Below are 26,733 nucleotides of genomic sequence, written 5' to 3'. Positions count from 1 at the left end.
ATTCCAGCTGCAATCCAACCCATCTGCACGCTCTTTCTAATACACAATGAGAATTATATTTTGGCTTGTCAAGTCCCGGGCCATAAAACAAACTTTAATGGCATCACGTGTTTCCTCACAGCCACTCACAACACCGCGCAGGCCCATAAATAATCCTCAAAGTTGCACTTACTCAATAACGGCGATTACACTGATGTGCACTGAGGAAAAGTCTTAGAAAGGAGAAAGCTGGGAGGTTGTAGACTAACCGCCATGATAGAAATGGGAACAGAGCTGCACTGCGACAAAATAGAAAATACTTTATTTTATAGTGTAGCTATTTGCAGGCCTATAAGTCCCATGTGCAATTCTTAAACAAACAAGAAAGTCTGATAACTGGGTCTCTGACTATTAATATTAATAATCGTATGACCTGTTTTCCACTTATTTAAGTCAAGAATTCCCTTTATTATCGCTCCTTACTGGGCAGACCTGATGATACCGTTTTACTGGAGCTTCTTGACTTATAAAGTGTTAACAAAAACCTGCATCACTGATGTGCTCAAGTACATTTTTCTCCCAATTGAACCTGACACGACACGTCTGATGTCATTCATTCTTCCGGGCCAATCCCAGAGCGCGGAGCAGCTTTGCCCCTCCCCTCCTCCCCCTGTGCACTGCATGAGGGCTGATGGTGTTGAGGTGTGGACGGCTGCCATTGTGGGGCAGGTATGATAAATGGAGGAGGCATCAAATCAGAGGCTTGTCACTTTTTACATGCATGTCCTCATAAAAAGTTATTTCCCTGACGATAATTCGAGGGTGAACATTTAGTGTATGACCTGGTGTTCGAGCTGCACTCACACATTTCCTGCTGGTTTAATGGCGTGCATGCAGTTTTATGCATAAAAACTATTTATTTCCAGCTCCATCAACTTTCTCAAAGACCGTTTCCTTCATCATCATCATCATCATTAGCATCACGAGGATGATGTCATGCACACTGTCTTCACGCTCAATGATCATGTGTGAAAGTGCAAACCGTTTCATTGACTCAAGTGGTTTCTGGTGACAAAGCATCCACTGTGCTGTCTATAAATTAATGGCAATAAACAAGTGGTTTGCTGTTAATCACGTGATGGCTTTGAAGCTACAAATACAAATCCGACACAGCACCAAATGCAAAATCAAAGCAGCTGATCTCACTTGTTAATACGGATATTTTTATGGCCAAAAATGGCAAATTGTCTTACATACAATTCTCCAAAACCACTTAAAAAAATGAACCACATCACATGACCACTGTGCACGGAAACCTGCTAGCAAGAGACTGAATGGGAGCAGAGAGGCTGACTGTTGGGCAACAGCGCCTTCTGCTGGCATTTTAATGGCTTCCCCCCCTTTCCCACGGTAAAACATATTCATCTATACTTACAAGTCATTTCATCTAATCATATGTTTGATGAAACTATGGATACAGCAGTGCAAGAACGACGAAGAAGTTGCACTTTCCAAATGTAAATTAGTTTATTCCAATTTGTGTCTCTTAAAAGAAGTTGGCTGATGCAACTGAATTGAATTCTTGAAACAAAATGAAACTGCATTTGGTACAATTAGAATCGACTTTGGCAAATTGTCCTTGATTTTGGAAATATATGTAGACGTGTAGCCTGAATATGAAACGAGGCCACGGTATCCAGTGTAGATGCTATTACTTATGAAGCAGGTAAAACAAAATCAACCCACTGCACATGATGACTGTGGTAATCATGTTTCTAGTGCAAAACCAAACACTTTAGATAAGTAATACAAAAACAGCTATACCTTTCAACTTTCATATAACTTGATATCAAGAAACAGTTGTTTTCACACAATAATCCAAAAGAATACAATATTGAACTACATCTCCGGGGAGATTTAAATAAGGGCGAAAAGGGAAAACCAGGTCCAGGAAACTGCTATTTGTTTAAATGTGTGCAGGGCTTGCAGTCATACATTATACATAATTATATATAACAAACTCAGAAACGATGTAAGCTATGCACATTGTCAAATTGGAAAAACACAGAGTGAACCCTGTCTAATTTGCTGGCTTCTACTTGTGACTGTCTTCCAGGGTCCATTTTGCCGCATTGCAGTAAGGCTGTAAATACTTTCGCAGCTGCCTGTCAGCCAACAGTGAAATACTGTCTTTGTTCATGTTGGCCCCATCTCCAGGCAGCTGAAGACGGCTATGAAAACTTTGCTTCTCCAGCCAGGCTTTCATATGTGAAATATAGCAAAACAGATTCGTTCTTTCTCGAATTTTTAGCAAATGAAAAGCATGTAAAAAATATAGTGGGGTTTGTCAGATCGATGCAGATTTCCTGGTCGCTAAAGATATGCAAAATGATAGAGCTTTGGCTTCACAAACGTGGATATTTTTGTTTTTTTTAAAGGCTTGTCGATGTGCAAAAAGCTACTTCCAACTGAAAACGAAATTTGCAATGTTTGGCTCCATACTTTTTTTTCTAAGTCGTTGGACTGCACTCAGTGATGAGCATCAACAAATATTCCTCTGACATAATCATCACTGACTTTAAACACGAGCTGTTTTTCTGCAGAATAATCTTGAAGTAGAAGGAGTGAAAACATTTCTAAGAAACATTTAATAATCCAGGTGTTTATTTTCTTAAAATACTACTTGATTCGTGCAGCATAACCGAAGTAATGTCACATCTGTCATCAATACTAACACCATTACCCACATTGTCTGCGTTTAAAGTTCGTAAAACTATTTATTATATCATGTGAAAGAAGCAAATAGCATAAGAGCCATTACCCTGCTGCTAATTTACATGAATAATGACACCGGAAGCTGTCAAACTTCACATGCAGACACATGAGCGTTAATAAAGCCCATTATCACACAGAAGGCTTACCTATAGCCGGGAGGTAATCCATGTTTATTCTTAGAGGTTTACCTATGCAGAGCATTTCGATAAAGCAGTGAAGAGCCGGTGCTGCTGTGTGTATGAAGAGGTCAGACGTGTAGAAAGTTGAACGCTCCTCGTGTCATCCTGGAGAATGAGCAGCGCAGTGCCGCAAATATGTGCTGATCAGACGTTTATGAAACGAATGCAATTTTTAAGAAAGCCGACCGTGGCGTATCGGTTAGAGCGCCATTGACGCAGAATGCAGTGGGAAAAAAATCGCCTGGGAAATCAAGAAAAGAGCCATGAAGACGTTTGCCTCTCACACATGACCAGTGGCATCCAATGACAGGCGATGGAGGCACATAAAAAGGTCTATTACCAAGTTGTAAATTGTCCTCTCACAAAAAGGAATTTCGACTGCAGCAGTTGTGCATATAATAGCAGAAGCCCCTCCACGTCCTCTGGAGACAAACAAGCGGGTTTCCCCCCGTGCTTTTTGTTTCTATCACTCGACCAGAAATATTGTATCTTAAAGTGCAAAAGAGCAATTAGACTATAGTTTTAGCTTCATCATAATACAAATTCGTTAATAAAAAAAATAAAACATAATAGTATACAAAATAGTTCCTCTTTTCTTCGACATATGGAAACATTTATAAAAATAAAACATACATTTCAAATTATATATATATTTAAAGTTATATATTTTTTAAAATATATTTTGAGTGAAATGAGTCTGATCGTTTTTTGTGCATAAAAGGACGATATCAAGTGTATTTATTTTCCTTCCTTTTTAGTTTTTTTAGTAAGCAGCCTATATGCAAATGTTGGCGAAATTCACGTTATTATTATTTAATAATAATTATTATTATTATACACGTTACGTCTTATTGGGATTAATTGTAACTAACATTGTTTTGCAAAAGAAAAATAAATGAAAATAAAAAGCATCCTCCTCAAAAATAGTCTATGACATTGGCCTTTTGTGTGGCTGATCAAGTATTGTTCTAGACAACGAAATATGTTTTGAATTGTGTGGCTAAATATTGTTAAACTGTTGTCACGTCCCAAAACGTCCATATGTACAATTCTGCAGCAAAAAGAATTTCTTTCATGTCATGTTTTGTTCTTCTGGTGGCATGCCAGACGCACTGTGCGATTTATAGTCAACCTATAGCTCGGCCTCTGGTTTCCTGTGTGTGTGTGTGTGTGTGTGTGTGTGTGTGTGTGTGTGTGTGTGTGTGTGTGTGTGTGTGTGTGTGTGTGTGTGTGCGTGCGTGCGTGTGTGTCTATGTGCGTGCGCGTGTGCTGCAAGAGATCAGGATTTGTTGCACAACTATGACTTGGACATTATTGTAACTCTAATCCAGTCAATTGGGAAAAGGTCGTTCAGATCTGGATTATTGCCGCTTTAGTTTCGGTGCAGAGATACAGGACTGTTTGTTTGCTCATTCCGCTTTTTTTCCGAGGTCCCTGCTGGTAAGAGAGTCGCCTCGTTGGTAGTGGACCAATGCACACTAAATGAATGATGGAGAGCCAAAGACAAATCTAGCTCCCTCACATTGGCCATTTCTTTTGATTAGGGAAAACAAATGGTGCCTGCCACAGGTCCGTTAGATAGCCTAATAAGAGCGGCACACATCAAATAGTTAAACATGCACATAAAAATACAAGATAGTTAGTAAATTGGTAGTTAGTTAGTCCGATTTTCTTTTTTAGTGTCATAACAAAGTAAACTAGACGTCAGCATTGCCCTCCACTGCTTCAGTTTTAAACTCCTGACTGATCTGACCTATTGAAAAAAAGGAAACCTATAAAGCATGGGGTCATCATGGATGGTGATGATGAGGTGGCGAGCTAGGCTTTACACGCAGCTGCAACATTGTTAAACACAACACATAAAGGACTAATAAAGATGTGGCTACCACCAGGACAGCACGTCTCTCAGAAGGTCTCCATGTCTGCATATTAATTGAGTCTCTTACAGTATCCCATGCGGTTTAAGAGTAGAAAGCCAAAGCAGCGTATTTTTACATCAGTTATCTTAAGAAAGCTAGCATCCAAGGAAGTCGTCCAGCTCAGTAAATTCGCTATATATGAGTTGACATTTCCACCTCCTAAGGCTTGTTTTGAATTAAAAAAATATTTAAATTAAAAACCTGATTGTTCCGAAAGCGAATTTTAAAACAAATGTTTGACACGTGTTTAAATAGAGAGGTTCCTAACAGGAAGGTAATGTCACATTATTCACAAAATATATGGTTTACTTTTATTACAGAGCATATTGGCCTAATTTCTGCGCGGCCTGATTCATAGGAAATCAACCCAAATATGCTGTTTTATGTTTACACCATGTTGGCTTCACTGACAATTTCAGTGTTTGCGATGATCTGGGGCGGTGAACAAATTCAGAATCGGTCATAAAAACTGATCCCATCATCATAGTCTGCTTAATAGTGTTCACATGAGTATCAAACGCTCTGCAGCTATGATTCAACATGCATTCCTACTGACGCTATTTGTTACGTTGATGTTTCATTCTGTGTTCCTCCTCTTTGTCTCCAACAGAACACCACACACACACACACACACACACACACACACACACACACACACACACACACACACACACACACACACACACCTACACTCACAAACACACACACACACACACACACACACACACACACACACACACACACACACACACACTCACACACACACACACACACCTACACACACACACACACACACACACACACACACACACACAGACACACACACACATTCACAGTTCGGGTGCTTTAGCACGTGAGACCTCACACAATTCACTGTGTAGAATACCTGCTTGTCAAACTGCGTCATACCTCAACTGTTTCACGGTTATTGTTATTGTTCGTGGATTGGATAGGAGACACTATGGCATAGATTTGACGTAGATTTGACGTAGTATATGTAACGGGATGTAACATTTACTTAAGTACAAGTACAAATGTGAGGTACTTGTGGCGTATACTTCACTTGATTTCATGCTGCTACATTATGCTAAACAAGTACAATATTTTCAGAGGGAAATGTTGTACTTTTTACTCCATTGCTTTTACCTGACAGCTTTGGTTATTATGCAGCTTAAGATTTTACGTCATGCATATCATGTTTTATAAGTTAAATCATGTGTTTGTAGCCTATGTGAAATAAAAAAAACTGCCCAGCATATACAATACTTCAAATCAGCTCCACCTCGGGCAACTGCAAAGTAAAGTGCTAATTACACAGATGCATCAGTATTGATGACAATAATGCAAATCCCACTAGTAAAACAATCACATGGATCATTTTTCAACATTATGAGTACTTTCACTTTTGATGCATTTTGCTGATAAAACGTTTTTGTTGCCTATTTATATTTTCCATGCAGGACTTTTATTTTTTAAATCTTAAAAGTCTACTTAAAGCTATATACAGGATCTGTCTATGTTTGACAAGAGATATACATGAAGCTGAAACAGACTCACTTCCTCAGTCTCTCTCTCTCTCTCTCGCTCTCTCTCTCTCTCACGCACACACACACACACACACACACACACACACACACACACACACACACACACACACACACACACACACACACAACCCTCTAACTTGAACACGTTTTATGCTTTCACATGTGTTCCCTATCGGTCAGAAACAGCTAATTTCCACAGCTCTTATGTTCACACAGCCTCCACACTCCATAAGACTTTACATTTAATTAATAATGTGTGACTCCGAAGCAACACGGCTTCTGCTATAACATGACTGTAGCTAATGACAAGAGTGAAGTTGAGTGTATCTGACCCTCACTCATGACCTATATGGAGAGAAACACATGACTATCTATAGAACGGTAAATGAAAGGAAATGCTTGAGCCGCTTATTGCCTGAGTGTGAACAGCGTGTAATCACGTAATCATATATTTTTTTTTAAATAAAGAAGCTGTACATCGTCATTCTGGGGTCAAGTTATCAGGCGTGACAGTCTTCAGTTTACTGGACTCATCACATGTAGCACAATGCACAAAGACGCAAACAATCAATTCATCATTTCCTCCAACGGATTCAATGTTTTCTTTCTTGTTTCTCTCTGAGCGCTGCAGATAAACAACACAGTAAAATAGTACATAATTCAGCGCTTGATGCAGTAGGTTTTGCGTCAGATATGTGATATAGCTATTTTCCTCAAAAAGGCCCAATACGAACCATTAGATTGCATTTCGTGACTATTTATAACTGTCATCACTATGTCAGTGATTTAAACAACAAACATATGGAAATTGAATTTGAGCATTGTTAGGGGTAAAAACACAGGGCGCAGTGTCGCTGTTATGTTTGGTAGCTCCAGAGTCACTATTGAGTTTCAATAAAATATTTGTTTATCATCAATATTTTCAACAGCTCACTGTGCAGGGACAACAGCGCTGCTATACGACATGTAACATTCTAAAGGGGGATATGGCCTTTGAAAGGAACATGTAGAGGAATACATTTCCTAAAGTTGTCTGTAATAATTCCTGTTGTTTTCTTCAGTAAATTATGATTAACTAAGATACTTTGCTCTATTACAATTGGCTGCTCTTTTGTGCAAATGTGGACGTGTTGCTGAGATGTTGGGTCTTTCAAATATGCAACTGTTGAAAGAAACGTGCTATTTTCATTTGTCCTAAAATAAAAAAGAAACAGCTCTTAATTAAAGACAGAAAGTATTTATTGTATCACTGGTTAAAACCCGACCCCTGGACTTTAAGATGACATCTGTTGTCTTGCCAACTTGCTCTAGCTGTGAATGAATTGCTGTAACTGAAACTAAAAGACCAATATCGCCCTCTAGCGCTCTCATTACTTTTACAGTGAAGCATACTGCTCCAGCAGAGGTAAACAGATTGTGTTTAGTTCTGCTTGATTTGAAGGATTTTCCATTTGATTTTAAATAGTGCAGTTACAAACATTGCATTTATTAATTTGCTCAAATTTAAGAACAATTTAAAATGATCACGATGTATTTTGTTTTATGTGCAGCCTGTATGAGGTCAAATTAGGACACATTGGTTTTACATTTCAATATAAAATAAATAAGAAGTTGAAAGTGCATCGGACACCAGCCAAAGTTAAGGTTTTTTTTTTCCCATCAGTGGGAAGTGCAGTATAGGAATAAACGTGACCATTAAGTTGGGGGTGATTTCCTCTAAAACAATTCATCGACCAGACACCCTGTGGAAAAGTGTACATTCTGTTTGTCAGCAACAGACACAAACGCCACAGAAAAAGGGGGTTTCAAAGGAGAGCGTAATTACTGGCCAGGGCCATAAACTCATTTAGGCCAGACGTCTAGCCATTTCTATGGCTTTATTGGACCGCGTCTCTTCCTGCTTTAAAGTAATTATTCGTACAAGTTGGACAATAAATTGGAAATCCGCCGCAACACCTCTCCCAATCGTAAACACTTTATGACTTCTATGTTCTTCTGTTTCAAATCCACCGTTTTAAAAAAAGTGAAATTCAACACATATAATGTAACCTGTTAGAATTATAGAGCGATTTGATTCAATTTAATCTCTGCCAATAATATGTTGGCTGCAAAAAGAGAACATTCTAAATGACACACTGACTATATGTTGAATCGTGTCCTATGTTAAAATTGTGCGGCTAAAAGAAATTGAGATTCAGCGGCAGCCGTACTGAAAACTAAGGTTTAGGGATTATTTATTTTTTATTAATAAAACTAATTACGTAAAGGAAATAAACCAACAGTATGCCAGAAACGTACAGAGGAACGTGTTAAATGCATTAAAGGGAAATATTAATCTAAACATTTGTGTTTAAGACTAAATGGAACATTTGTTTTGGTTTTTGAGAAAGCAAAATGCACGCCTATGTTTTTCCTTAGGCGACAATTTCAAGGTAAAAGTCTTTGCGAAAATTGGGTCAATGCAGGATTTAGTGACGCAGTATTTCCATGTGTGTAAACCGACAATAGACAGCAGTCGTGCAGCTGTGAAAATGTTTTATATACAACTCCAAATTCTTAACAACTACAAGCATTACACATAGACACGTTTCCTACTAACAAGGGAGGCTCAACAAATCTGACAAAGTTGCTTTTGCGGTTGAGTGAAATGCAAAACAGGGGACAATATCAGATGGATCAGTATTAGGACGGATCCAGTCTGAATGTCACATATGCGATTTCGAGGCCAACACTGTATGACACAGACACGCAATGTTACTCTAGAGGGTCTAAAAAAATAAAATGGCTACCGATGCTCCTACCAAAATTAATTTAATTGTTCAGATGGCTTCCTTGGTACAAATGTGTCAAAAAGCAGTGATTTCAAAGCAGCTCTCTGCCGCTCCTCTCTCTGTTCATCTTCTTCATTTTCATCCTCCTGTTCTGGAACCAGATCTTCACTTGTCTCTCAGTTAGACTGAGTATGCGGGCCACTTCATAGCGTCGGTCTCTTGTCAAATACATGTTGAAGAGGAACTCCTTCTCCAGCTCTAAAGTCTGATATTTTGTGTACGGGCATCGCTTCTTTCTCGTGGAGCGTGCGTGAATCCAGTTCGCTGCAGGGTTGTCTGAAAAAGCAGATACAAGTAAAAGACACGTGATGAGGATGTTTATCGTTTTAAACTTCATTAATTGTTATCAAATTGGGGTTCGGGAAGCTGTGAGGACACATGCTGTCTAGGAAATGAAAAGCAATCTCAGAAATTGTTTAACAACGTGTTGGGGACAAGGTGTTGTTCAGACAATGCGCAAAGATATAGGGCCTACATGTTTCCCCGTTTTTACTAGTAGGTATAGAATAAGAAAGAAAATAACATCCAGATATATCCCTAAAGTCCATCTAGAGTAAAAATCTCATCAAAAAGGAGCAACGTGTTTCTATTTTGGGTCCTGTGACATGAAAAACTTTAGGATCCTCTGTAATAACCCGAGCAGGGCGGGTTTTTCCCCTTCCCGAGCCGAGCTATAGCAGCCATACGAGACACTTTTATAGGTTAGTAAAACCTCCAGTTTTACACACCCAGCTCGTACAGTTCTTAAGGTTGTAAATCAGGAGTAGCTATTTCGTTTACTTACTTGGGTCAAGTTGTTGTTTCTCCTCTTTGGGCTCGCTGTGGATCGAAAGTTCACTTCCACTGTGCTCTTTGGTCGCTTTTTCCTGACACTCCGATACTCCGCACGCGAATTCACCGGCGAGCGGCCGAGCCTCTCCCTCCAACGCGTCGCACTCTGTAGCTTTCGGTGGCAAGACCTCGGGCTTTGTTCCGTACGAGCGACTGCTGGAGTGAAATCCGGCGAAGGAAACGTGGTTGGAGATGGGGTCCATCCAGGAGCGGACGCCCACATATCTGCCGTCCGAGGCGGGGAGATGAGACTGGTGGTGGTGGTGGTGGTGCATGTACGGATGATAAATTCCCTGCGGGTGAACCGAAGACCACGACGACGAGAAAACGGCGGACTTTGGTGCAAAATGGCAAGAGGAGAAGTCTGCGTTGTCCCCGGCACCTGACGGCCTCGGGGTCACCGTGTGCGGAGCCTGAATAAAGCGAGCACCGTACGCATCCTCCGGCTCCTGCCCCATTATAGCGTCCACATAGCAGTTACTGAGAGTGCCACTGGAAGACATTTTTGATCTCTTCCTACTCATATAATAAGGGTTGAACTGTTACGGGAAGCGTCCCTCTATGAACAATCATAGTATTTTTGCTGGCCTGCATCTACAGGGATTGGTTACATGGATCACGTGGTCATATTTACCAATACAGCGAGTAAATCAATCCTGCCCTTGCTCTCTTTTTTTCCCCCGTCAGGTTTAATTTAGCTTTTCATTTCACATATAATAAAAAAATAACCATCAGATGGAACTGAGGGAGAAAAAAATCGCTCAAATGATCAAATAAATGCAAATGTCTGTTGTTTTGTTCCTTCTCATGTGCGGTGGCTGCAGGACGCTGCAACAATACAAGCAGCTTATAAAAAAGGAATAAGACACATTCATCTCTTACACAGAGTCCACCAACACCCGCATCTTAATGTTGGAGAAAACTCTCCTAATATCATCCTGATACCCCCAATGCTTGTAAAATGCTTTATAGACTTACGGAGTCCTCGTAAAATAGATGTAATAACATGTTGTAAAATAACAGAAGCCATTTCCGTTCACAATGCGGTGTATCCTTTGTTATTATTCGGCGACCAAACATTTTTCTGGGTTGGCTTGAATTTTAAATGCTAAACCGGAAACGGCAGTAGTGAAATTATTGAATTCATTCAAAGGACGGCAATAATGTCTTTATGCATCAATAAATGTTTTATGAGGTGCGTGTGATTATACATGCCGTCAGTAAAAGAAAAAGAAAAACAGGCTTGGAGAAGTCCGTCTGTGTGTTGCTGTCTGAAAGGTGTAAGCTCATTTTAAATAGGCTACATCTCGCCTTTTTTAAGCAGAAATTAACGCTTGAGCTGCTTTTAAAAAAGAGTTTGTTGACCTTCAAATATGTTCAAGATCTAGGTCAGATCTGCAGACTGGATCAGACTGACAGTGACGTATCATTTCATCACCGATAATCTTAAAATAGGAAGTTATTCTGTACAATGTAAAGTTATTCTGTACAATGAAAATAACTCCAACGTGGCTGCTGAGACCTGTGTGGCACAGAAGGAAGGAAGAGCCGAGTTTTGTCTTTGAAACTGTGCTTGAACACAACACCTCCCGTCTGATGGTCCTTATAAGCTGTTACTTTAGTCACAAACAGAACTAAAAATCAAAGCACCATGTTTATTTCATTACACGACCTCCGGCTCTTTGCGTCGTTCTGCTGCACTGGTTGCACACATAAAGGGACATTTTGTGTTATCTTGTGTTGATTTTTTTTTGTTCTTAAGTTTACAATTAGTCTAGTTTTCAGTTTTGCCTTCGGGGAGCTGGAATGTCTTTAAAAGCATGAAATAATAGGCAAAATATAGTATCACAACAACTAAATGGTAGCCCACAAACTAAATATTTGAAGTGAAGCTTGTAAATTCATCGTCAGCTGCAGTGAAACAATTAGTGAAACTAGAGACGCATTAGGGGTATTTTTGGAACACAATTTCTTTTTTCTGCAGTAAAGTGCAATAGGCTCATTTATTTATTTTTTCTTCCTCTTCAAAGCACTTTAAAGCAAACTAATGCCTGCGTCAATGCAGATAATACCGCATTACAGTGATAGCCATGTACCTGAAGTAATTGTAGACAAGATACTTTGATAGCATAAACAAACAAAACAAGATTATTTGACAATTTATTGCAATATACATGCACAAACATGCAATGAATTCACAGATTAACATTGTTTTCCGCCATAGAAACATTTCACTGGCAAATGGCTTGCACTTATACTGTAAAACAAATGTTGCACGACACGACAATAAATGTGCTTTCATGAATGAAAATAAGAACTCTTTTCCAAACGCAACACAACAGAACATCCACGTCTACTGGCTAAAGGGAAGACATCTACTTCTCCAATAATTTAAGACCCAAACGTGTTACCCTGTGATGAAATAAAACAAATACACGACAAATTGGCTTATAGTCACAGTTTCGTTGAAATTGAAGATAAACGTCTAATGCCACTGAAGCATCAAACTGAATGTGAGAAAAAAATAAAAAGGCAGCTAACCACGGATACATGCACGCTCACGAAAAGGTGAGATTTGAGGTCAGTTCACGGATGCGGTTTTCTCTGTTCATTTTCTTCAGTTTCATCCTGCGGTTCTGAAACCAGATCTTGACCTGCCTGTCGGTCAGGTTGACGCCCCTGCTGATCTCTAGGCGGCGCTCTCGGGTCAGATACATATTGAAGAGAAACTCCTTCTCCAACTCCAAGGTCTGGTGCTTTGTGTAGGGACATCGTTTCTTTCTCCCACTTTTTGCAGTTAACCAGTTGCTCGTCGGGGTGTCGCAGACTGCAAAAAGATTCAAATCATTGACAGCTTTCAGTATTTCAGAGATTCAGCTTGGACTAACCCACCTGCTGCTTTGGATTTTACCTCTGGGAAATAACACATATGAATATTTTCCCAGAATAAATACCATGCAGGGGGTGTTATTAGTCACGTACAATACACCACTAATGAAATAGAAATATAATTAAACCCCCAACTGATCAAACCGCGCACCAGAAACACATCTTTACACAGCTTGACATATGATCAAAAACTATTTATTTTTTATCAAAGCTTCAAATGTATGAACATGTTTGATTACATTGTTACAATTATACACCTGAAATAAAATATCAAAATAATTGTGTTATGTTCTAAAGACAGAGACTCAACTATCCTGAATTGCGCTGCTGCAAATGCACCAATTTTAGAAGCTCCTGGAGCGATTACATTTTGCATTTATGCAACAAGTATGGCAATGCTTTCAGGTTCTGAAAAACGTGCAGCATGCCCAAATATAAGACAACAAAGTGAAATGGTTTTTTTTGAATGCACATTATTTAAATATCTAAAGAAAGAGGAACACAGACTACATGGTGCATGGTAAAACCATTCTCTGTTGCCCATTACTGCAACCTGAGAAAGACTGTCATTAAACATTACGACTTTAGGGTTGTTTGTGTTTTATACTTGGTTTTATGATGCTGGAGCCTTCTCAGCACTGCAGCGACACAAGATAAAAGCTTTCATTGTAGCCAACCCACCTTTTCCTTCCTTCTGTTGCAGCTCCGGACTGGACACAGAGACTTCCATGTTGCACTTTTTCTCCCCGGAGCTGGACTGGGGATCCGGACTTTCTACGGGGACCGGTGTCCTTGAGGTCTCGTGGTTTTGCGGGACGTCCTCGCTTTTCTTTTCCACTTCTGCAAAATTTGAAGGCGCCGACGAGGGCTGTGGTTTCGGGGTGACCCGGCTGAGCTGCGTCAGTGTTTGGTTTGGACTCGGCGGCTCGTGGCAGTAGTTTTCCTGATGTTTCCCATTCGCATAAGTTTGACTCAGTCTGAAATAGCCCGGAACCGGGATCTCGGGACCATCAACAGGACAAGATTCGGAAATAACGTTAGAATATGCGGGGAGCTCTGTCGAGCTGACTTTTTGTACTCTCTTATCGGAGTACATGCAGCAGTTACTCTCTTCCTTTATGCTCTGTGAAAATGTACAGTTTGACATCTGGTTGGAAGGCTGTATTCTGCAGGGTCTATTCGGATCAGTCCAGTTATCTATTTGAGGTATGTACGAGTGGACATTCATGCCCATATTTTGGTGGTTGACCTCCCCTCTTTTGCCGAAAGACGGCAGGAGTCCACAGGTTTGCATTCCGTAAGTTCCCATTTCTGAGGCAGACGGCATATACATGTTGCTGCTGGAGTAAAAGCTGTCCGACCTGCAAGCACCAATTAAAGAGTCCACTAAAAATGTATTTGCCGCAGGAGAGCTACTGGGAAAGGACATTTTGGGGGGTTAAGTTCTTTAGAGGAGAGAGATGTCCTTTGTAAGATGACATATCTAGGAAAAACAATCTCCGCGTAAGTCAGGATGCCTCCCGACCACATGACAAGCCCACCAATGAGATTTGAAAATGGCCTTGAGACGCAGCCTCCTCTCCCTGCACACACACACACACACACACACACACACACACACACACACACACACACACACACACACACACACACACACGCACACGCACACACACACTCGAACTGCGGATGCAGACGTGGTCAACAGCGACACCTACAACACGGACTTGAAATTGGTTTACAGGCTTAACATAGGCTGTTCAAGCCAACTGAAACAATCGTATTTAAAAAAAAGAAGACTATTTGAGTTGCATCCGAAAATAGTCCACCTTCATGTGGATCTTACGCATGTAGCACGTACAACATATGTATGTGAATCTCAATTAAATGTTTTCAATGAGTTAAATGCTTCAAAGGATATGCGTGTCTTTGTGTAAGAGACAAGGCATGAGTGTGTGTGTGTGTGTGTGTGTGTGTGTGTGTGTGTGTGTGTGTGTGTGTGTGTGTGTGTGTGTGTAAAATGCATATGGCGCGTATAGGGGACAACTGCAGACCATCCAAAAGAATGTAACCATCTCTATTGAATGTCTTTTTTTAATCAACCATTCATATCAACAGAGTCCACTTATGTGCATATATTTACTGTGTTGAATATCGTTGAATTGAAATAAGAAATTACAGCATAATAAATACACATTGTTAATAATATACTATCTGCTCTGTCAAGCTTTCATTATTTCAGGGTTTAAGGGTTTGTTTTATTTCTTGCATAGGTTTTTTTTCCTGTTGATATTTTTCAATTTAACAGCACAGAACTATTCAATGTAAGGACGGACAATGGCCATTTAAATTTCCTGCTCCATGCCAGCATCAAAATAAAGAATCTGAAAGGTAAAATGTGTTCACCATCCAAACGTTTAAATTGACAAGCTTCTAGAAGCTCTGTATGCATGAAGGTCAACTTCATAACCTTGCAAAGATTTGCCTTTCAAATTAATTCCACTTATAACGGATAGAAAACTGGTCCTTTATTAATTGCACAGATTATTAAGCACAATATATTTCATTTTTTTCACAGGTATTTCCGATGTTCAAAATAAAACCCTGGTGGCGTACAGCCTGGGATTATTCAACTCGGGGCTCCATTGTTTTAGTCTGCAAGGAAGTCAAATGCAAATGTGTGCAACAGTGTGCCTGTTAAACTCAGGGGGAAAAAACAAAACAATTACCTGAAAATATCCACTGACCGAAAATCTGAAGTTAGGCCACAAATAACAACGACCCACAGGTCTTTTGGAAATAAACAAAACGCAGTAACTGCAGCTTTAAATAATGATATATTTGGTATTGATGTGAAAAGCTTTAAATAATCCTAGAAATTCTTAGAGAGGTTGTGTAGTTCTGTCTGTAAGGCTCTTAGATATTTTCATTTGGTGGTAAATAAGCACATAGTAGACTATGCAAATCATCTCGACATCACAGGATTCACAAACAAAATAAGCCCAAATTTAATCACTGAATAAGTGCAATACACGTTCGGTTATTACATTAAGAAAAAAGTAGCCTAACAGACATCTCCAAACACTGCCACCATTTTTGTTTTAATAACTATGTTTCAAATAATGCAATTTTTTTCAAAGATAGTGTTGGCCTAGTTTGCGTATCATGTGACGCACTGGACTGAAAGAAAAACTTTACTCAAATATGGAGTATATTCTTTAAGTACAATCAACAATTCATATAGCAAAAAAATGTAGGCTACACAAGAACAGTCAAAGTGGAAAACAAATTGGACCTCGGGTTATGTAGTAGTAGTAGTAGTAGTAGTAGTAATAATAATAATAATAATAATAATAATAATAATAATAATATTAATAAAAGCAATAATAATCTAAGGCAAATACTGATCCACTTATATTTCAAACATAACGGTACAGCACATGAAACTAACAAGTATAGCCTGAGGGTAGAGTTAAAAATGACACCGATATGGTTATTATCATTATCATCATTATCATTATCATAGATTCAGGCAAACACGTTGTAGTTTTTTGCAGCAACACTTATATTTTTAAAAGCAAATAGCCAGACGCAGATAAACAATAATATAATAACAGTTATACAGCTGTAACAAGACATATGAAGCACATCAATAATCCACCACAATGCCAGAATATCTGGAGTCTCGAGACAGATTTCAATGGCCTATAAGATTGTGCTGCCTTCGAAGTCTGTATTTAAAAAGTTCAGGTGACAAAGACACGGAGTTAAAGTATTTTTTATTTAGTTTGTCCTTTCAAAACACTTGAACATGACTCTTAAATGTACTTGCCGTGTGGGAGACACAAGAGTCCCATCAGTTAAACTGGGCACCGAGTGAAATAAATAATGTGTAAGATTAACTGGGTTTATTGTCTTAAGTAATCTGTAGCCTGCACTGTTGAATGTTTTGATAGACTAAAATACGTGTTTTTTGGACGTTAAAAAACAAATCAACAAATGCAGGCCTACAATCGGTTGAAAACACTAAACAATTCGGGCCACTGGATGCAGTTGGAATTCATACTAATATGTAAACAAAACCTGTGTTTAACGGATTATTCCTCCACTGAATGATTTGCATGCAGGTTAGATGATGAATTTGGCTGAATTCTGCGTCTCCACTTGCAGTCAAAGCTGCAAGTCTGCCCTCATGTGGATACACCGAGACTATCTACACAGTAGGTAGTGTAATTTCACTGTAGGACATGATGACAACCCAATTAAACGCTTAATGAAACCCCAGTTCTCTATAGCCTTTTTGGGAAATAGCCGTAGATGTGATGAACCGCAAATGAAATAAACATTAATCTCCAACTATTTTAGTTTTTCACAGAAGACGTTGGAAACATTGGAAACAAGAGGTGCGATTGTTTCTGCATAGAGTTCAAGTGAAAATAATCGCATGAATGATCAACAAAGTGACTGTTTGTGTGGAATGAATACGTTTATTGACTCCGTTCTTTTGATTACAAAAATAACAGATATACAATACGCTGCTTTGGTAAAGCAGCCTGGGATCTTAAGTCGGCATGGAAACGCGCTTTTTTCGACAACAATTATACATCTTTCTCCTTTGCAGCAATTTTAGAGGCGTCAAAGCCACATTTCGCCTATGAGAATCCTAGAAAAGCAGATAAACTTGAAAATTACTTATCCTGTCATATGGCGGTCCTTCTTAGAATGTCCTCGATTTTATCCCAGCCAGCAACTTACAAGTGCCCAGAGATGCCAAAAGGAGCTAAATATGGACGGATAGAAATCTCTTACATTTTCCAAACGTGTAACTTTGAGACAGAAAAGAGCATCAGAGCTCTTGTGGTCTGGGGGTTGGGACACCAAAGTCCAATAGCCCCTATTTAGACATTTACAGCTACGTTTATTATACTGTCTAGACGGTTCAAGGTTTAGTAAACAATCCAGTATTTGAAAGCTGAGGAAATAAGGGGACATATAGGCCTGCAAACGCCACATTTCTCCATTGATGAATGTCGAGAAAAATCCCCCTTTACCCGCGTTATGTTTGTGGACTTGGTTAAGTTCATGTGACAAGTTTCGTGACTATGATACAACATTTGTCGTGTCTACTTTATTTCACACCACAACGTGCATTACATGCGTCTTATAAATGGACATTACACAAGGAAGAAGCCTACATACATTTGATATAAATAATATGTAAAGCACATATTGCTCTTTGCTGGGATATTTGTTGCCAATAACACGAAAGTATATGAACACAAATAAATAAATGCAGAAATGAAGAAAATGTGGCATCTTGTTTTTTTTCCAAATGCTAGATGTATGTTAAAAAAAACAGTTTGAACAAGATGATGAAGGTTCAAATATGGCGAAGGGACCAGTCTTTAAAACATGTGTGTGCTCCTATTGTACTCGTGTGTGTGTGTGTGTGTGTGTGTGTGTGTGTGTGTGTGTGTGTGTGTGTGTGTGTGTGTGTGTGTGTGTGTGTGTGTGTGTGTACATCAACTACAGATATCAGAATAAAGGATTCCCAGTGAAATACTGTAGACGGTCGCGGTTGAGCTTTTTCTCTTTCATCCTCCTGTTCTGAAACCAAATCTTCACCTGCCGATCGGACAGGTTTAACATCCTGGATAGCTGAAGCCGCTTCTCTTTGTTAATGTACACGTTGAAGAAAAACTCTCGTTCAAGTTCTCGGATCTGGTATTTGGTGTAAGGACACCTCTTCTTCCTGGATTTGGTTGATGAAGCTGCACAACAACAACAACAAGAAAACAGGAAAAAATAGATGAGATCAAGTTGTAAAATTTTGACTATAATGCAGTTGACAGGTTGAAGGTTGCATTTATTTAGGTAATTTATTATTTCTACACAAAGGCTCCTCGCTGACGCACATTCACATACAAACACACAATGAGAATAACAAAAACAGCGGATTTTCTATTCAAATTAACTGCACTAATTTGTATAGGGCAGTATAGGCATGGTAGACTATTGCATTCCATACAAGTGTATTACCTGCATATCATTACCTATAAACCAATATAATACACTTTAATAAAATTATTTTCTTGAATGTATCAATACAAATCACTTCCAGCCACACTGTCTAGTTATCAGACACAAGGCAACCTTTAAAGTATGGTTTACTTAACGGTTTCCCATTGTAAATACCTTTACAACCGTAAACTAAATCTTATAGGGATATAAAAGCTTTTGCATGCATATAAAGAGCCACATAACCCTGGACGGTCTCGGTGGTTGACACACGGCAGTTCAGACAGCCTATTGTTTAACTTGCACATCTTATATCCAAGACAAAGAGGAAAATACTCACTCTGTTGGTTGTTGTTCTTGTCGCCGCAGTTGGAGGATGAGTCCTCGTCGACGCTCCCGCTCGGGTCAGCTTTGTCCTGCTCTAGTTTGGTTAAAGCCTGATTGTTATTCGCAGCATCTGTGGGAGCAGCAGAGTCTGTCTTTTGTTTGGGGAGCTCCACGTTGGGCTTGTCCGAGTTTTGACCGTCCAAAAACTGGTCGAAGCCCTGGGGGAGAACCCCATTTCGGCCGACACCGTTGAAGAAATTGCACGGCGAGCTCGTACCACCGTGGTGACCGTACAAAGACTCGTTTTTGAATATCACATCCGCCCTGCTGCCGGAGGACTGGATCAAGTCCCGATGCATTATCTCGTCCGTTGAGTAGTAAGACGCGTAATTGCCCCTGTAGTGCCATTTGCTGGGATGGTCCAGTCCATAATCCCTGAACGCGACTTCTCGGACAGGTTGGACTTGGGCTATGTTGGGCGAATAGGGGAAATTAATCTGACACGAAGTAGTCTGCGGTAAAAAGGAGGAGACTGATGTAAAATCTGGCGTCGAAACGTAATAAGTACAGCTCGGTAAATACATATTTGACGCACAGCTGCGATCATCGTATTCCGTCATATCTCTTCTTCCCCGTTTCCTCTTTGCAACAGAGGAGAGGAATTGGCAGCTTGGCTGTGTTAAACTTTGTCCATCTGTAGCACCACAGGCGCGTGGAAAGACCCCGCCAGGGAGAAAAAATCGGAAACGTAGGCAGACCTGCAATACATCTTGATCGATTCTTGAGGTAATTGTGTCATGTGATCCAGCTAAGGAATTACCATACATCAATATCAGTCATTAAAAACTGTCCGGAGAAACTCATGTGAGCGCATACCAGAGACTCCATTGGCTCCCTGGCTGCAGAGGAAACTCCTCTCCAGCCTTCTTGCCCTATAGCTCTAGGAAAAATTAATTTGTGAACCACCGCTGGAATATTTAATTGAAAGCTTTACAGCTCCATCGTCATTGTATAATGACATGTAATAACATTCGCACGCGCTCAAATATGCACAATTTGGAGTGGGCAACGTGTGTTTATAGCAACAGTTAGGTTGGTAACGTAGCAGTTCAGCCCCGCATTTAAAGCAGAGCTTGAGGAAAATGGCACCAAGGCCACCGTGCACTTTCGCTGCACAGTCAAAACCACAAGCCTGTGTGATTCACAAGCGACTCATTAAGTCACTTTTTATGCAAATACATTTGAAGGTTCATTAATCACTGCGCACCACGACGGTCCGAAGACATTTAAATACACAACAGGGAAATATTTTAAGTCATAGTCAGATACAACTGTCTTGGCCTGCAGCATGCAAGCAGGCACAAACAGCACAAATGAAATAACGAGACCACAAATTGACTGTTTTTACACATTCTTGTATACCTTCCACGGAGAAGTATGCAAACAAGCCTATGTGGGACTCAACTTTGAACTCTGTGTTAGAATGGTGAAACCTTATATATCCTGTTTGCTTTTTCATGTGTTACAGCTAAATAAAAACTGCGGATGAACGAGGGCGAAAACAGCTTAAACGTCCCACAGTATATACTACTGCAAAATGCAGGGACGCTGATTGTGGATGCCCCAAAAACATAAGCTAAATCAATCTGAGCATTAATCACTGAACACATTCAGCATGGCCAAGTCCAAAACAACTGGCTTTGACCGTCTGTGGTCTAGGTGATGTCCACCAAGCATTCAGCAACAAGCCTCTGCTCCCAAATCATTTTATTGCACGAAGGCAGCCGTGCCTGCAGAGTTTAGGCCCCTCTTCTCGGTGGAGATCAACGGAGTTAAAACACTAGTAAACGGATACACGTCGGCAAGCCTCCGTCAAAGTTTTCGGTTTGCCTTTGTGAGTATGATTTGTATTTTCACCCTCTATTCTATTTCTCGTAAGAAAATAGAAAAGGGAAGAAAAATATTTAAAGACAATCAAGTACTTCAAAGTTTTTGCAGGCCCAATGCAGGACGTAGAACACAGAACTATCATGCAAATTGTGCAGATCCAGTAGAAACGCAGCTCTATTTGAGGCCAGTATTGTAGTCAGAGGACAATTAGATTGTTCAGTACTTTAGGCCTGAAGGTCACGCACAATGTGGAAATACCTCAAAGACTGGGTTTATTGTTATTGGGGGTAAAATCAGCTCTGTAGTCCGGTGCTCTTGTTTTCAACCTTTACCACACTTCACGTTGAAACCACTCAGGCAGTTAACACCATGCAAGCCAAACCAAGTTTGTATTTATTTAGAAAAACAAACAAACTAGGATGAAAATTGAACATTTCTTCAACTATTTATCCTGCGGTTAAAGTTTGAAGATTGCAAAGATACATCTTTAGACATCAACACTCAACAGTACTGCAGTGTACTTTTAAATAATGTAAGACTAAATTGCTTGTAGTTTTCAAACAAAGTGAAGGCGACCTGTTGCTTGTGACTTGTGACACTGCTTCATTTAGATTGTGGCTGCTATTGTCTCCAATTACCGGTTTGCTGTGAAGCATTTTGAAATAACTATTATTAATATAATTATTATTTCCGTTTTGCACTTTTGTATTAAAATAATATGTGATTTGCTGTGACTGAGACAAAAATAAGTATTACTAGTATGTTCACTTCAACATTTCACATTTCCATCTTAAAAGTTACAATTAAAAGGTTTTCAGGGACCAAACTTGAATTCAACTCAAATTGTCCACTACTACAATTTCACCAAATATAAATGGGAAGCTACTTTAAAAATGTCCATATTTAGTTGAACTAATTTATACATGCTGATAATTAGCTCTGTGCTAATATTGTGGCATGTAGCAATGTACAGCCTAACTAACTAACTTGACCTTAACTTTGTTTGGGCGCCCCCACTATCTGAAGTTGCTATATGACGCTGTCTGGCTGCATTTGGCAGTAAAGCAATAAAGCAACCAATGCTGAAGAAAAACGTTGCGTATCGGACGCATAGAAATCTCAGTGTAGCCGTTCAAAATAGTCTGAGCAATACAAACTAATAGTAGGTGAAACATGTGTGGGAACGATTTTAAGCTGAGAAAAAAGGACAAACCTCGAGTTGGGACAACATTAACGGTTTGTTAATGTTGATTGTGTGCAAAATAATTACAGCAAGATTGCACCAATAACAATGACACAATAGCCACAACAGCTCTACAAAATAAAAGACAAAAGGAAGAAAAAACTGGCACCTGTGACAGTCACTGATGGAAGAACCCTCTCTTCGTGTTTCATTACAAATGACTGGGGTTGAAATTTGAAGCTACTTAGCCTTTGATATGACTGCAGTGGTGAATTCTTGTTGCAGTGATGCGGCGATGATGACGTGATAATGATGCAATGGGAGGGTCCATAATTAGATTCACTCTCATGTAATGTTTTTTGATCGTTGACTTTAAACCCAGTCTGACCACCTGTAACCTGTAGGCCTCAACGTTGTCATAATGTGAAAACTACAGTGAAGTATTTAAATATAAACAATGACACACGCACACACACACACACACACACACACACACACACACACACACACACACACACACACACACACACACACACACACTCACACACACATACACATACACAAACAATACGCACGTAATATACAAGACTGTTTTTGGTGTGCGTAAAGTTCCAATAAATTAAAGGATACATATATGTTCTTTGAATTACACCAGATCCATTTGGTCATATCAACGGTAACCTCACTCTGTCATGTGGAGGTTTGCCTCTGTGTGTGTGTGTGTGTGTGTGTGTGTGTGTGTGTGTGTGTGTGTGTGTGTGTGTGTGTGTGTGTGTGTGTTTGCTGTGCTGCTTGTTTATATTATTTCTGAAGGGATAATGCACAATAACCATCATAAGCCATCATGTAAATATACCAGATTTGGCGATGCAGGCTCATTCTGGAGAGCGTCTGCGATGAGTAGAAAAGCTAAACAAAAACAGACAGATATGGAAGAAAACGCACATATATTAGTTAATAAATACTATTTTGGAGTATTTGCTATAAGTTACAACCAATAAGGATGATTCAGACATTTGTGTAAAGCAGTCGGTGATTTTGTTCTGCTGTCTGTGAAAATATTGTATTTAATATCATATAATCTTTGAAACTGCTTGAAATAAGTAAAGAGACATTTACTACATGGATAGCTGAATGCAGAAACGGACGCGTAATTTAAAGAGAGTGAAGGATTGTTTCAAGATGATATTAAAGTGTCATATAGCCTAAGTGAAAAAAAAATAAGTTTCTTCGTGCATACATCATCGATTTATAAAGAGAGGAGTATTCAGTTTATCGTAAGTAAACAGAACACTCATATGTGATGGTCTTTCCATCACTGCAGGCAGACAAAAAAACAACAACATTGAGGTTTCCAAAATAAATCCTCTTGACTACTATTTTTAAATCAGTCATATATGGTGGAAGAGGTGCAGACTGTTGCACATTCAGATTGCAGGTACATATAATGATCAATACAGGTCCTGAATGAGCATGAATACGTAGGCTCAATAAACTCAAACCGTATGCCATTCAATACACTGCCTAAAACAAAAAATGACTCACAAGATGCACAATAACTCGTCTTCGGGTCATTTCAAAATTATCTTTATTTACAAATGTATTCATCTGCATGCTGCGTCCATTTTACAAAACGTGTGTCCGTGCGTAAAAAGATGGCTGGTCTAATGCGTATTCATACAAATAACGTGTTTTCCTTGATCCATTTAATCCGAAATGATGGTTCATAAATGATGTGTTTAAAAAGACAGGATCAGAGCAAAAGTAATTCGATTCAACTGATCTGTAATTGCGCAGGAGCCGTTTGGATAGCAACACAAAAACAAGTCCGACTACCAAAATCTACTATTATATTTCTACAGTTATAAAGCAGTTTAAATCAACACCATCAGAGTGCTACTTATCAAAAAAGATGTTGTTTTGCAGTGGAAGTAAACACCTTCTTGCACTAAATGAATTTCCTCCACGGACTGACTTTGAATGTTTATGCGGCCATATAGAAGCAAAACAATGTTACTTTTCTCATTTATTCAGATTTACAATTAATTGGAGGGAAACTCGGGCATTTAATTGAACAACAACAATTAGGAAATAGACATGCAATCATAATATATCTCGTAATACTGATTTGTTAATCTTTTATCTGTCCGTAAACATGAACTTGACTGTTTGCTTCCACATTAGGCCCCCACCAAATTAACAGGCCATCATACAAAATACACAAACACAAACACACAGACCAATATACCTGTTTAAATATGTAAAAGGTTTCGTTTTGAAATTTGAGCTGGATGAGAAACAATGTAAAGGTTTATCATTATCCGCAGCTACAAGCCAATCAGGAGCCAGGGCCTACTGCGCATTTGGAGAATCTCAATATCACAAAAGACCAATTGGGAAGAATCAATGACATCTTATAATCTTCACTGCGCTTTCATTACTACTATTATCACCATTGAACTTGGGACTAAGATACAATTGCAACATATAATGTGACAGCAATATAAACATTTTTTACATATCTATACATACAGGTCCATGCCACAAACTGAAATGTGTGTGCACACGTGATGTGCTGCAACATTCATAGTACAACACATGTGTCACGATCAAGTCCAAAGGTCATCAGTACGCGGAGAAAGCATGCTCGCGCATCATCAGTCGTTTCTTCTTCATCCTCCGGTTCTGAAACCATATTTTCACTTGCTGGTCGCTCAGGTCCAGTCGTTCTGACAACTCTTTCCTTTTCTGTCTGTTGATGAATTCATTCATCATGAATTCATTCTCAAGTTCAGCCAGCTGTAGCTTCGTGTAAGGTTTTCTCTTCTTCCTGGTTTTCACTTGAGACGAGCACCATGGGGCAGCTGTAGGGGAGCAGAGGTAGAAACAAGTTTTATACTTTAAATTAACACCAACCTCAGGAGCAGGGATATAGACTGAAGGCAATTAACTGCTCCCAATAGCATTACTTAGTGTTGCTCATATCTTAGGGAAAAAAAAGGTTTAACACATTAAATATTAGAGGGCTCGCCTACAGCATGTAGGAAATATGGCTAATATTACCATGAATTCCAGACACAGCAGCTTATATAAGGATATTAAAATAATAAGACCAAAGGATATATATACTGACCATAAAATTGATTATATAATGTCAAACACCAACTAACTCCCTTATAACAATAGGCTATTCGCCAATTGAATATTAGTATTGATGTGACAGGAGATCCGAGAGAATAGGCATACAATACAAAGTGAAGCACAGCTCTACTAGTTAATGTGTTATCATAATGAAATATAAATAGTTATGTATAACCGGATACTTAACCTTCTGCAAAAGTCGTCCTGGAGCATGTGTGACTTGATGATGGGTGAATGGGATTCTGCTCCTGTTTGGTGCCGTTTACATTCAGCGGATCAGCTGAATCCGGATCGAGCTGGGCCGCGGAACTGTGAGACCGACTGTCCAGGTCCGAGTAGCCGCGGTCACTGGCGGCGCCAGGCTCCCCGGCGTAAACCTCATCTCGCCTGGCAGACTCCACCGTCTTGTGGTCTGTGACCTGAAAGCATCGGACCGACTCCTCCAGATGCGCCTTGACGTGGCCGCTGGAAGGGTTAGTATTTATAGACACCGAGTTGGACAGAAACGGCGGACAGTAGCCTCCAAAGGCGCGACTCTGAGGTGGTACCGTCGGTCCAGACGTGCATGCACTTGAGGAAGTCCATGGGAGCGTGCACACATCTCTCCTATTGTAAGGGATCTGGTGCAGCCCGGGTATGTGGGCTCCATTCCCCCGCAAATTGGAGAAATACAGCGACTCAGGAGAAGTAAAATTCAACAGAGAACCAACATAGCCAGGATTTAAAGGATTCCGCTCACACATTTCCATGGAGCTTTCCTCAAACGCTTCTCGCAAGCCTCTTAGCAACTCCTGAAGAATAAAGGGTAGGTAATTGTTGATTTGTTAATACAACGTCACGTGATATGCAAAATATGTTGTTCCGCCCCACCCTTGCTCCCAGAACTGCAAAGCAAAAATACTCCATGAGGAAATATTTTGGTATTGAGTGGATGGGGGATGAAGCTCGTTTCTAAGAATATTAGTCGAGAATATCATAAGAATGTCTGTCTCATGTCAAATAAAGTGTTCCGGGTTCTTATTTGAAAAGCACATGCGCGGAATCTCTTTTGGCATCATTGTGCCGACATTAAGAATAGCAAGGTGACTCTGTGAACTGACCCACATGGTACAGGAATAAATGCACCACAGGAGACCGCAGACGATGACTGCATAGGCTTCATGACATATACTCCCACTGCAAAATCATTTAAATTATGCAGAATACTTTATTGATGAAAGCTATTAT

General features: G+C 39.7%; 4 protein-coding genes across 4 annotated transcripts; all 4 read right to left on the bottom strand.

Moving 5' to 3' along the window:
- Nucleotides 1-8,951: 8,951 nt before the first annotated feature.
- On the bottom strand, nt 8,952-10,585 carry hoxd9a (homeobox D9a). The gene is made up of 2 exons (XM_068735299.1): nt 10,015-10,585; nt 8,952-9,506 (listed from the first exon to the last, which is right to left on the bottom strand). Exons 1-2 carry the CDS (start codon nt 10,583-10,585, stop codon nt 9,262-9,264), a joined length of 816 nt encoding a protein of 271 aa, XP_068591400.1. The 3' UTR covers nt 8,952-9,261.
- A 1,623-nt stretch (nt 10,586-12,208) lies between these two features.
- hoxd10a (homeobox D10a) lies at nt 12,209-14,379 on the bottom strand. Its single transcript, XM_068735286.1, has 2 exons — nt 13,632-14,379; nt 12,209-12,888 (listed from the first exon to the last, which is right to left on the bottom strand). The coding sequence occupies exons 1-2, from the start codon at nt 14,377-14,379 to the stop codon at nt 12,620-12,622; spliced, it is 1,017 nt and encodes a 338-aa protein (XP_068591387.1). The 3' UTR covers nt 12,209-12,619.
- Nucleotides 14,380-17,953: 3,574 nt separating this feature from the next.
- hoxd11a (homeobox D11a) lies at nt 17,954-20,119 on the bottom strand. Its single transcript, XM_068735273.1, has 2 exons — nt 19,306-20,119; nt 17,954-18,718 (listed from the first exon to the last, which is right to left on the bottom strand). Exons 1-2 carry the CDS (start codon nt 20,117-20,119, stop codon nt 18,483-18,485), a joined length of 1,050 nt encoding a protein of 349 aa, XP_068591374.1. The 3' UTR covers nt 17,954-18,482.
- Nucleotides 20,120-24,916: 4,797 nt separating this feature from the next.
- On the bottom strand, nt 24,917-26,255 carry hoxd12a (homeobox D12a). The gene is made up of 2 exons (XM_068735259.1): nt 25,694-26,255; nt 24,917-25,229 (listed from the first exon to the last, which is right to left on the bottom strand). The coding sequence occupies exons 1-2, from the start codon at nt 26,253-26,255 to the stop codon at nt 24,991-24,993; spliced, it is 801 nt and encodes a 266-aa protein (XP_068591360.1). The 3' UTR covers nt 24,917-24,990.
- Between the last annotated feature and the right edge of the window lie 478 nt (nt 26,256-26,733).

Source organism: Cebidichthys violaceus, unplaced genomic scaffold (assembly GCF_023349555.1).
Source record: "Cebidichthys violaceus isolate CVI_PGR_0920_01 unplaced genomic scaffold, fCebVio1.0.p SCAF_11, whole genome shotgun sequence".
Classification (NCBI taxonomy): Eukaryota; Metazoa; Chordata; class Actinopteri; order Perciformes; family Stichaeidae; genus Cebidichthys; species Cebidichthys violaceus.
The sequence above is the reverse complement of the archived record's forward strand: the minus strand, read 5'-3'. Positions and strand labels throughout refer to the sequence as shown.